We start from the raw sequence: 12,548 nt of genomic DNA on the forward strand, positions 1-12,548 counted from the left end.
ATGAAATGAAAATCCGGGAAAATGAAAAATAAGGGACAACACTTTAAGAGATGTTTTAGGGAAACACCATTTCCCTTAGCATATGTATTTTTCTCTCAAGTGTACATTTCTACTGCCCTCAAGTATTTGATGCAATTATCATCAGCATCAATTAAATGTTCAAAATAGTACTTACCAGTTTTAATACATTTCAGTACACAGGTGGTCACCCCAATGAAATAAGGGACCCTCCCTTCAAGTAAGGAACATGTGGTAACCCTAATAAAAATGCTCCGCTTAGAGCTATGTGAAGTTATGCTGTACAAAATTTAAGATTAAAGGCTGATTTTTGCTCTCAAATGATTATCTTGCAGCTCCTGTGGTTTTCAATGAGAGCTGTACCTGTACATCTGACACCAGGATTTAGCACAGCCAAAGACAGGGTTTTGCTGTTGTTTTTACAAAGATTCTGATGAATGTTCTGTTTTTACTCTTTTCAAAACTGGCCATTTGGGATTTGATTATAATGGGCAGAACATGATGCTTCAATTCATTTTGGCAGGTACCATTCTGTATGTATCAGATTCTGAAAAGGCCCTCGTCACATTATAAGATGTCGGTTGATTACAACAGCTGCATAATTCAAATGATGCATCATTGGCGTGAGGGGGGCAAAATATTTCCTTTGGACACAAGATACATTAATACTCTGAAAGTGGGCAGTGAATTTGTATTCTCTACCAGGAAAGCCAAGGACCTAGGGGTAAAAATCCTTTGCTATGTGTTAGAAAATGAGCTGAAGGTGGTTGAAATGTATTTTAACAGCAAAAAAAAAAGAAGATAGCAACTTTTCCCTGACCCAATGCTGCAACAACAGGAAGTCCTGATGAAAAAGAGAGAGCCCACATTTTGGAGGGAAGTAATTAAAGGTGACCTAAGGGACCAAGGGGGGAAAGTAGGTTTGTGCCCTTTTTCTGCTTTATGCACATCTCCCATTGAACTCTGCCATGTCTCAAAGGGCAACATCTGGAATTTGTGAAGTAGAAAAGCAAATTACCAGTAAAGGCTTTCCAAACCAATGTTTACTTTATTCTGATTCCTGTGAGCCCCTCATCCATTATGCTTGTGGAGAAGGAATAACTCTGGACTGCTGCTGCCGCCTAGAGGAGAGAGAGAATATCATTATTCCTCAATGCAATGTATTGCAATTTATATCCCTGATCATGCTCTTATGCATATGCTGACTTCACATGTGAATAGTCTCATTAGTTTTAACAGAACTACGAGTGCATACAGTTAAACGTGTTCATACGTGTTTGTAGGATTGAATCTTATTTTAGATAGTTTTCAGAGTAGCAGCCGTGTTAGTCTGTATCCGCAAAAAGAAAAGGAGTACTTGTGGCACCTTAGAAACTAACAAATTTAGCCGATGAAGTGAGCTGTAGCTCCCGAAAGCTTATGTTCAAATAAATGTGTTAGTCTCAAAGGTGCCACAAGTCCTCCTTTTCTTTTAGATAGCGTATTTCATACAAACTATCATCTGAACACTACACTGGATTTTCTAGTGACAAAAGATTTCTGAAGACGAAGCTTTGGGCTGAGGAAGCTATCATCCTAATCTTATTTCATAAATCTGGACCACTTTCCTGAGTTTTATTCAAAGTTCAATTCAAGTCTAATTAAAAATAGCGATATTAATGCCACAGAAGTCCAGGTTTAGCTAATTATCTTAAACTGTCTGAATGAACTTTGGTATACATTTGGCAACAAACCTTCATGTATAAAATAGCACACATACTTGAAGCCAACAGTACCTTTCCCCCAGACCTCCATGGTTTATGAGTGCAAGTCATTCCATTTCTATCGGTGCTTTTCAGTTGTTGAAGGCACTTCCCCTGCTTGTCCCATTCCAGGCCTTTCACAAGGAGCTCTGTAGATACAGCATTAGAAGCAAACACTGCATGGGACCTATCTGCCCTATGTCTGGCTGTAGATAGTGCTGTTAAACCTGTATTTCATAAGGCTCAAAATCCATCCAAAATTTTATCAGAAACTACAAAAAAAAACAACTAGTATTCATGCTGCATATGGCAGTGTCTCTCTATATCAGGGGTTCTCAACCTTTTTCTTTCTGAGGGCCCCCCCTCCCAAATGCTATAAAAATTCCACAGCCCACCAGTGCCACAAAATCTGTTTTTTTGCATATAAAAGCCAGGGCTGGCCTTAGGGGGTAGCAAGCAGGGCAATTGCCTGGGGCCCCAGGCCACAGCGGGCCCTGCAAAGCTAAGTTGCTCAGGCTTCGGCTTCAGCCCAAGGTGGCAGGGCTTGGCATAGGTGTCGACTCCATGTGTGCTTCGGGGCTGGATCACACACAGGGGAAAATTGGTAGGTGCTCTGCACCCACCGGCAGCTCCCTGTCCCACCCCAGCTCACGTCTGCTCCGCCTCTGCCTCCTCCCCTGAGTGCGCCGTGTCCCTACTTCTCCCGCTCGCTCCCAGCGCTTGCCGCTGGGAAACAGCTGTTTTGCAGCAGCAAGCGCTGGGAGGGAGAGGGGAGGAGGGGGAACACGGCGCGCTCCAGGAAGACGTGGGGCTGGGGTGGGGATTTGGGGAAGGAGTCCAATAGGGGCAGGGAGGGGGTGGAGTTGGGGTGGGGACTTTGGGGAAGGGGTTGGAATGGGGGTGGGACAGGGGTGAAGTCGGGGCAGGGGCGAGCACCCACCAGTGCTGGGAAAAGTTGGCGCCTATAGGGCTTGGGGACCCAGGCTTCAGCCCCACACAGCGGGGCTTCAGCTTCCTCCCCTGGACTCCAGTGAGTCTAACCCTGGCCCTACTTGGTGGACCCCTGAAACCTGCTCGTGGCCCCCCAGGAGGCATCAGATCCATGGTTGAGAATCGCTGCGCTATATAACTCCGCTATCAGAGATGGACAGATGGTTTGCAGGTGCCCTTAACACACAAAGGAATCAAGTAGTAAGTTTCTTCTTCTGCCCCATTACTTGAGAGGAAAGTCAGGACCAACTCATTGCAGTTCATCCATATGTGGCCAGTATCACAAGCTCTGCAAGTGTTGCTCAAATGCAAAAAGGAAACAGAACCCCCCAGCATCTGTCAGAGGTAGGTACATTCTACCCAGGATAAGTCTATACCATGTATTTGGGGGTTTGATCCATGTCTCTTTGTCATTTTTGTCCATTCCTGATCAGATTGCACGCTGTCCAGGGCATGATGTTATGATTTACATCTCTTTCCCCAAAGCTGTACACAGTTTGGCCTCATTTTTTTAAATGTAAAATCTTTTTATCAGTTCTGACAATCTGAGGAAAGATCTTTCTCAAATTCCCGGGTATTTTAGATATTGAAGTAAAATATATACACCTCCCCATTTCAATTTCTCTTGGGTCATATTATATTGTGTGGTCAATTCTTCCTGGGTTTTCACTGTTTACTATTTGTGTCTCCAATTTGTACCTTCATAATTACGGTTCTGTGTTTGGTAGAGTCTGCTTTAGCTTTGCACGTTTCACTGTAGTGCTGCGGGCTGGTAGAGTGACAGTTCTGTGCAAGGATTTGTCACGGTGATTTAATGACTTGAGCCACATTCCGTTTGGATTTATTGTTGGAATTTTTTTTTGAGCTACTAGTGCTTTGAGGGAAGTGAATGCTATTTCTGAGATGGCACCAGAAATTTATATTGATTGGGGAGGAGAACTGATCCAATTATTCTCTCCAGTCATTGTTGCAAGAATTGCTGTGTACACATAGTATTTGTTTCCAGAATTATAGCTGTAGGTTTTCATAATGCTACGGAGATCAGTCTGCTGTGCCCCCTATGATCAGACACAACACTGCAGGTGACCCCTGCCTCAGTTTTCCCTCAGACAGGGTATAAACAAGTCCAAATAGACCTTTGTAGTATTAAAGAGCACCTTCTTCCAAGGGTCTCATTTATGTAACAGAAAAGGACAACATGAAAACATAAAAAAGCTTCTGTCGGCTACTTTTCTGGAAACTCTCTACGTGTGGGTTAATCAGTCTTATATTTTGCTCCTCTAGCCCCAGAGCACTCTCAGGCTGAATTCCCTGACTGGAACTTGGGCCTCTTCTGGGCATTCAGCCAAATGCTAGTCTTCTCCTGCCGGTGCCTCACGCTTTGCTGAGCCAGTCCCCCATAGCTCCCCAGGAGTTCCCATGCCCAGTTTGTTCTCCTAGGCTACTTGGGTCCTTGTCTGCAAGCACATTTTGTCTGGGCCTGTTCCTCTCTCCGTAAGCCTCTGCTCTCCAGAGAGATACCTTTGGAATAGCTTCCTAACCAGCTTCCCTGAGGAGGCTCTGCTCAGGAGCGTCCTCTGTTTGGTGGCTTTCTAACTGAGTCCTAAGGAGTCAGCCCCTGAAATTTTGTCTCAATAGTGCCTGTTAAGGCTTTGTTCCCATTTAGTGGAATGGACTGAATAATTGTAAGCTGGCCTGTCTCCCCCAGCCCAGGAAGGACTAGTGCCCGGACCAAACTCTGTTCAGGTCATTCCTTCAAGACAGTTTTATTTTTCATATATAGGATTCACAAATACAGTTGTGCGAGCTGGCAACACTGTGAAACCGGGGTAAATAGTGAGGTGCAAAATTTGCAGATGATACAAAACTACTCAAGATAGTTAAGTCCAAAGCAGACTGCGAATAGTTACAAAGGGATCTCACAAAACTGGGTGACTGGGCAACAAAATGACAGATGAAATTCAGTGTTGATCAGTGTGAAGTAATGCACATTGGAAAACATAATCCCAACTATATATATATAATGATGGGGTCTAAATCAGTTGTTACCACTCAAGAAAGAGATCCTGGGGTCATTGTGGATAGTTCTCTGAAAACATCCACTCACTGTGCAGCGATGTCAAAAAAGCTAACAGAAATGTTGGGAATCATTAAGAAAGAAATAGATAATAAAACAGAAAATATCATATTGTCTCTATTTAAATCCATGGTACGCCAATATTTGAATAATGCATAAAGATGTGGTCGCCCAATCTCAAAAAATATATATTGGAATTGGAAAAGGTACAGAAAAAGGCAACAAAAATGATTCGGGATACAGAACAGCTTCCATATGAGGAGAGATTAATAAAACTGGAACTTTTCAGCTTGGAAAAGAGACGATTATGGGGGGGATGTGATAGAGGTCTATAAAATCATGCCTGGTGTGGAGAAAGTAAATAAGGAAGTGTTATTTGCTCCTTCTCATAAAACAAGAACTAGGGGTCACCAAATGAAATGAATAGGCAGCAGGTTTAAAACAAACACAAGGAAATATTTCTTCACACAATGCACAACCTGTGGAACTCTTTGCCAGAGGATGTTGTGAAGGCCAAGACAGGGTTCAAAAGAAAACTAGATAAGTTCATGGAGGATAGGTCCATCAATGGGCAGGGATGCAAAACCATGCTCTGAAGTGTCCCTAACCTCTGTTTGCCAGAAGCTGGGAATGGGTGACTGGGGATGGATCACTTGATGATGACCTGATCTGTTCATTCCCTCTGAAGCACCTGGTATTGGCCACTGTCGGAAGACAGTATACTGGGCTAGTTGGACCTTTGGTCTGACCCAGTATGGCCATTCTTATGTTTTGTTATTTAGCTTATTGAAAAACTTGAAATGATTGGGTCCTTTGGCTGTTTGATGGCATGATGTGGCCAACATCTTTCTTATTTCTAATTATGTTGTATTCACACATTTGTACCTGAATATGGCTTGATTTCTGTTTGTAAACTGACATAGCTATTTCTTGTATCAATTTCCCACCACCTTCCCAGTTCACTCCCCTTTCCTACATTGCCCTTAGTTTAAATCCAAAAATAAAATACCAACATAACATATAAATCAGTCCCCAAAGACCATGCTTTGCTGAACCCTGAACTCCTGTACTCTCTCCATGAACATTTGAGAGGTACAGTCCAGAGGAGATACATTCTCCACTTATGGGACTTCAACCCTCACCCTTGGGGGTAGATTACCATCTGATTGTTTAAGTTACACAAGGGAGATTTACAGAGCCCATAAGGGCCCCTCCCCTCTCTATTTTCTCCAATCTCTGTCACCTGTGGATCACCCCCTCCCTCAACCCATTGCCCACCTATTGTCTCTACTTTTTAAAATATTGGACATAGCTATCCGTTATAATTGTAAGCAGAGTCAGGATGAGCTCCACCCTGACACCTAGTGGTGAGGTGTGGCAAGTTGTGGAAAAGAACTTTAGGGGCCGATCTCATTTGCATAGGCACACCCACCCCACCTAGAATGAGGCTATAGCTGCCCAAATGGTCACTTTGGCTGCTGTGGGATCCCCAGTGTCTCTGTTATTGGGACAGGAAGAATAAATTGTTATTACCCTGATTATGGGAACTGTGCTTGGAACTGTACTTGGCCTTTTGTTATGATGGAGGGACTCGCCATCAACGAAGTAGCACTCGCTAGGCAAGGGTCATGGGTTCCAAAATGTTGTCAATGGAGAAAGGTTGGGAAGAGGTATTAATACTTGGTAGTATGGGCTCCCTGGTGAGGGCCTTACATGTTAATTGTACTTCTTCCTCTCTTCACTATGGAATATCAGAGCTAATTTTGATTCCGTTAGGAGTCTAGTTAAAGGCTGCTGAGCTCATTTTGGGCTAATGGTGTACCAGCACTGAGATTCCCCTACTACAAGCTGAATTCACAAAAGAGCTGAACTGACTAAGAGCTGAAATCACTGAGTGTTGTGTTAAGTAGTGGGGGAGCCTGAAGATATATTGTGGAGCAGTTTGTGGGATGGCTGGAGCGTCTTGTGGACTGGCTGGTAGAGCAGTTCATGGGACGGCGGGAGCTGCTTGTGGGCTGCGGAGCTGAGCCAAGCAGTTCGTGGGGCGGCTGGTGGAGCGGAGCGGAGCAAAGCCCTATGGAGCTGTGGGGCAGTCAGCTTCAGATTATGTAAGGTGCCCCTTACCTCTCTCTTTCCCCCCGCCCCCATCTCCACCCAGGTTGGGAGGTAAAGCTCTGCAGATAAACTTTCGAACTCTGGGGCTGCCCTGACCAGGGACAGAGACTTTTGGGTCATTGGACTTTTGGGACTTTGGGTGATTTGGGGTTGCTGGACTCAAGAACCAAAGGGAAAGGACATGCCCCAATTTGCTTGGGGTGGATTTTTGCTCATGGGTTGTGTTATGAATCCTGTTGGTGGTGTTTCCCCAACATAATGCCACATTGTTTCTCTCTGTTATTAAAAGGCTTTTTGCTACACTCAGACTCTGTGCTTGTGAGAGGGGAAGTATTGCCTCTTGGAGGCGCCCAGCGTGGTGGTATATATTTGTCCCAGATCACTGGGTGGGGGCTCGAGCCGGTTTGCATTGTGTTATTGGAATGGAACCCCTAGATACTGAACCCGGTGTTGCTGCCAACTCTGACGGGCAGAAGGGTTACATAATCATCCCAATTAAAGCAAATGTCATACTGTTTTCTTTATAACATGAACACAGTTATTGTTCAACTGTTCATTCCTAATGACTCCCCAAAAGTCTCTTCTGGTTACTCTTTGGGTACCTAAGTCCTTCTGTTCAGCTTCACTTCTGCCATTGCCAGTACATTCTCTAGACCCTTTTGTCTTTTCTTTTCTTATCTTCCTTTTCTTGGGTTTTGATTCTTGCGTGTGTGCGCATTCTGTCTGCCTGGGGGTTAGTTGTTTGGGGAGGAAGAAGGTTGGGAGTGGGGGGGATGGAACAGGGATCTGCGCATTTCTAGACAACTCCAGCGACAGCTAGCCTAGTAGCAAAAACATCCAGAGGAGTGAAATGCAAAGGGATCTTCTGCATGAGATTCAATCAGAGGGAAACCAGAGAAAGGGAATAAACCCTTGACAGAAAGGAGAGGGGGAATGAAGAAAGTTAAGAATATGGGGGAGAAAGAAAAGGAAAGACAATAAACGGGAAAAAAAAGGAGAGGAAGCAAATGAAAGGCTAGGCAATTGGTGCCGTGGAAATGGTGACCCTGCAAAGCAGTGTTCGATTCCTTGCACCAGTTCCCCCGGCCATCTTTTATCTTGAGCCGACAGGTTAGTGAAAAGGAGAGCCCAGAGCCAGCGGAAAGACTAAACCCAGGCAGACAAAATGCATGCACAGGCAGATAGAGAGAATCAAAGTGACGTTTAGAGAATTCAGAACCAGCAATTGCAGCAAAGCCCCTCAGGCGTGGTTTGGGGGGGTTGCTGGCTGGGAGCTGAGCCCTAGGATGTAGAGGAGGGGTGACCCTCTGGTGCAGGGGTGGGCAAACTTTTTGGCCCGTGGGCCACATCTGGGTATAGAAATTGTATAATGGGCCATGAATGCTCACAAAATTGGGGTTGGGGTGAAGGAGGGGGTGAGGGCTCTGGCTGGGGGTGCGGGCTCTGGGGTGGGGCCAGAAATGAGGAGTTCAGGGTCTGGGAGTGGGCTCTTGGCTGGGGCAGGAGGGGTGGGCTGTGGGGGAAGTGAGGGCTCTGACTAGGTGTACAGGCTCTGTGGTGGGGATGAGGGGTTTTGGGTGTAGAAGGGTACTCTGGGCTGGGACCAAGGGGTTCAGAGGGTGGGAGGGGGATCAGAGTTGGGGCAGGGGATTGGGGCATGGGGGGTGAGGGCTCCGGCTAGGGGTGCAGGCTCTGGGGTGGGGCTGAGGATGAGGGCTTTGTGGTTCAGGAGGGTGCACTGGGCTGGGACTGAGTGGTTTGGAGGGCAGGAGGGGGATCAGGGCTGGGGTGCAGGGGGGTGGCTCAGGTGGTGCAGGCTTCGGGCAGCGCTTACCTCAAGCAGCTCCTGGAAGCAGCAGCACATCCCCCCTCTGACTCCTACACGGAGGTGCAGCCAGGCGGTTCTGTGCGCTGCCCTGTCCACAGGCGCCGCCCCCGCAGCTCCCATTGGCCATGGTTCCCAGCTAATGGGAGCTGCGGGGGCGGAACTTGGGGTGGGGGCAGCGTGCAGAGCAGAGCCCCCTGGCTGCACTTATGCATAGGAGCCAGAGGGGGGGACATGCTGCTGCTTCCAGGAGCCGCGTGGAACAGCCCCCGACCCTGCTCCTTGGCTGGAGCACCAGAGCGGGGCAAGCCCCAGATCCCACTCCCAAGTGGGAGCTTGAGGGGTGGTTTAAAATGGCTGGTGGACCAGATGCTGCCTGTGGGCCGTAGTTTGCCTTCCCCTGCTCTGATGGGATTTGATCAGCACAAAGAATAACCTTTTCTATGTCTGAAGAAACCAAACTGCCCCTTGTGGACAGCGCGGAATGGAGTTCCACAGGAGCCTTGTCTCAAGGTAATGTCTGCTCTGGGGGAGGCAGGTTTGCTTTGCTCAGGACAGCTCATCCCTGCAGGGGCTAATGGAATCTGGACCTTGTCCCCAGGGAGCAGAACCTCAAAGAGAGGGCTGGAGGGGCAGCCAAATGCCCAGGTTAAGAGGTAGGGGGGACCCCAGCCCTGCCCTATGTAATCAGGACAGCCAGAAACCTCTTGCCAGCCCCCTACCAGCTGAGAGACACAAATAGAGCCGGTCAATGATAATAACTCAGCTGCCAAGACTATCCAGCTGGAGAGGGAGCACCCAGCATGGCTGCTGCTTTTTGTTCAGCAGCTGGGACTATTCTCTTGCCTGAGCAGGGTAAGCGTAGAAGTTAGTAATGGGGGGCAGGTTTAGTAGAGTCCCAAGGAATTGCCCAGCTAGACCAGTCGGCTTCCCATTCCTTGCACGGGGATTTTGATCAGTTAACATTTCAGTGGCCAAAGGCTCAAAGACCTGTTGACAAATGTTTTTTCCTGCATCGCCCTTGCCCAGGGAGTGGTGCCTGCCCTGGTCACTAACGGTTTTTAACTTTTTACTGAGCAGAAGATCATAACTTTCCCCCCAAGGGCGGTTGTGTACCCTCCCCTCTTCCAGCTTCCCTTCCCCCATTAGATCTGGCTTTTCACCCTGTGCCCGCCACCAAGGAATCAAACTGAGCCCCAGTTATGTGCTAAGCATTTATTCTGCCAGAAGGGGCTCTAGTCCAGTGACTACAGACTTTTCCAGACTACTGTACCCCTTCCAGGAGTCTGATTTGTCTTGCATATCCCAAGTTTCACCTCACTTAAAAACTACTTGCTTACAAAATCAGACATAAAAATACAAAAGTGTCACAGCTCACTATTACTGAAAAATTGCTGACGTTCTCATTTTTACCATATAATTATAAAATAAATCAATTGGAATATAAATAGTGTACTTACATTTCAGTGTACCGTAGATAGAGCAGTACAAAATTTTAGTGTTGTACTGACTTTACTAGTGCTTTTTATGTAGCCTGTTGTAAAACTCGGCAAATATTTAGATGAGTTGATGTGCCCCTGGATGACCTCTGCGTGTCCTCAGGGGTACACATAACCCTGGCTGAGAACTACTGCTCTGCTCAAACCCTTGCTCTCATTCACAGCCTCTCTGGCAACCAAGACCCTGGAATGTGCTTTCTGCCGACTAGGACAGGGGTGGCCAACCTGGGGCTCCGGAGCCACAAGCGGCTCTTCAGAAGTTAATATGCGGCTCCTTGTACAGGCATCGATTCCGGGGCTGGAGCTACAGGCGCCAACTTTCCAATGTGCCGGGGGGTGCTCACTGCCTGGCTCTGCCGCAGGACCTGCCCCCACTCCACCCCTTCCCGCCCCCTCCCCTGAGCCTGCAGTGCCCTCGCTCCTCCCCCTCCCCAGCCTCCTGCATGCCACGAAACAGCTGATCGGGAGGTGCAGGGATGGATGGGGAGGCGCTGATCGATGGGGCTGCCCGTGGGCAGGAGGCGCCGGGAGCCGGGGGAGTGGGGGAGCTGATGGGGGGCTGCTGACGTATTACTGTGGCTCTTTGGCAATGGACATGGGTAAATTCTCGCTCCTTCTCAGGCCCAGGCTGGCGACCCCTGGACTAGGACATGGGACTAGGGCAACAGAACGTAGTGAGAAGAGCGTGGAATGGATTTTATTCACACCAGAGCTGCTGCTTGTGAGTGATGCTGTCATGGGCAGTGAAAGTCGTGAGATTTGTCACCGACGCTGTGACACTTCTTTCCTCGCTAGGGAAACCAAAACGTCCCTAAATCGAGTGACACAGTCGCTACGCCGGCAACACCCGGGTACCATCACTCTTCTCCCCACATCAGCAGGTTGACCCAAAGCATCACAAGGTGTCTGCCAACAGGCGGCGCCTCACCACCCCTGCCACTCTCCCACTGCCAGTTCCCCCACCTGCACTACAACTCCCGGCATGCAAAGTCCCCCTGAACTACAGCTCCCGGCATGCAACGCTCCAGCGAGGCAGTGGGTCGCCGCCGGCCGCCCAACTCGTCACTCCTAGCGCGCCGGCCTACGTGTCCCAAGATGCAGTGCGGGCCGGCACGGGCTGCTTCGCAGGGAGCCGGCGCTCGCGAAAGAGGAGCGCGCTGGCCGTGACGACACACAAGCGCCGAGCGTGGTGACGGTAGTTGGGGGAAGGAAGGGGAGGGGGAGGGGCGGTGTTTACTCGGCAGCCGTGTGAGGGGGGGCGGCGCGGGAGGCTGCGGGCCGGAGGCCTAGTGAGCAGGTGCGGGGCGCTGAGGCCGAGCGGGACCATGGCCGCCTGTAACACCTGCGCTGCTGCCGCCGCGCGGCTGCTCGGCTCCTCACTGCCTTCCGCGCACAGAGGTAATGACCCCGCCCGCCTGCGAGCCCCCACTGCCCGGGGTCCTCTAGAGAGACGGGGCCGGGTACTCCCTCCCCGGAGACCGGCCCCCGGGGCGTACCCTGCTCCCCCCCCCTGCTACCCGGAGACCGAGCCCTGAGTGCCAACTCCCGCCGAGCCCCCCTCTGCAAGGTCCGGGCCGAGAGCTCCCCCCCCCCGTGGGACTGAGTCCGCTGGGGGGGCATCAGCGTCATCCGGACCGCGCCCCAGTGAGCGCCCCCCGCGCTGGGGCTCCCGCTCCTCCCCGAGCCCTGGCCTGGATCCTCCCGCAGAGAACGGGGGGCGAACACCCCCTCCCCGTGTCTCTGCGGGGTTGAGCCCCGGCCGCACCCCCCAGGTCCCCGCTGCCGGCGCTGCACCGCCCCCAGCCCCAGCCCTGCGCTCGGCGCGGGGCTGCTCTCACGCGTCTGCCCTGCCTGTGCCTCGCCCCGCTGCATCCTCTGTCACACCAAGGACTAAGCCGCTGTTCAGTATTTTCCAAACGACGGGGCGATCGCCCCCCAGATAAGGAGTGTCGGTGGAGGGAGGTCCAAAGGAAGCGGGGTGCCCTGCGTTAGCCACAGTGATCGCTCTCTAGCCTGGGCTTCGTGACTCTACATTACCGGTGTCCATAATCTAGTTACGAACGGGAGGTATCGCAAGCTCAATGGTGGGGCTGGAGTCGGGTCTAAAATGAGGGATCTAACTTGGTTTTTGTTTCTTTGTATAGCTCCAGTCGATGGCTCTTGTAAAGAGGGTAGTTTGGAGAAAGGGGGTGGGGGGAGTAGGAAGCATACCTGTCATTGAACTATAGAGTACCAAACATGCTTATAGCAAGAGTTCAAGCATTGAAACGTGTTTGTAGGAT

The 12,548-nt window shown here is 49.7% G+C and overlaps 1 protein-coding gene and 1 long non-coding RNA gene across 3 annotated transcripts in view; one reads left to right on the forward strand and one right to left on the reverse strand.

The window, feature by feature from the left end:
- Window positions 1-1,054: 1,054 nt before the first annotated feature.
- Window positions 1,055-10,332, reverse strand: LOC142073505 (uncharacterized). Its single transcript, XR_012670393.1, has 3 exons — window positions 10,228-10,332; window positions 1,794-1,909; window positions 1,055-1,139 (listed from the first exon to the last, which is right to left on the reverse strand). It is a non-coding gene; the product is annotated as an uncharacterized LOC142073505 (long non-coding RNA).
- Window positions 10,333-11,495: 1,163 nt separating this feature from the next.
- CLPX (caseinolytic mitochondrial matrix peptidase chaperone subunit X) overlaps window positions 11,496-12,548 on the forward strand; it is a 32,720-nt gene continuing 31,667 nt past the window's right edge. For both annotated transcript variants that reach the window (XM_048866725.2, XM_048866726.2), the window contains exon 1: window positions 11,496-11,664. In XM_048866725.2, the coding sequence (XP_048722682.1) occupies window positions 11,592-11,664 (73 nt within the window). In that variant the 5' untranslated portion in view covers window positions 11,496-11,591. The remainder of the gene's footprint in view (window positions 11,665-12,548) is intronic.

This window comes from Caretta caretta, chromosome 10 (genome assembly GCF_965140235.1).
Source record: "Caretta caretta isolate rCarCar2 chromosome 10, rCarCar1.hap1, whole genome shotgun sequence".
In the NCBI taxonomy this organism is placed as follows: domain Eukaryota; kingdom Metazoa; phylum Chordata; order Testudines; family Cheloniidae; genus Caretta; species Caretta caretta.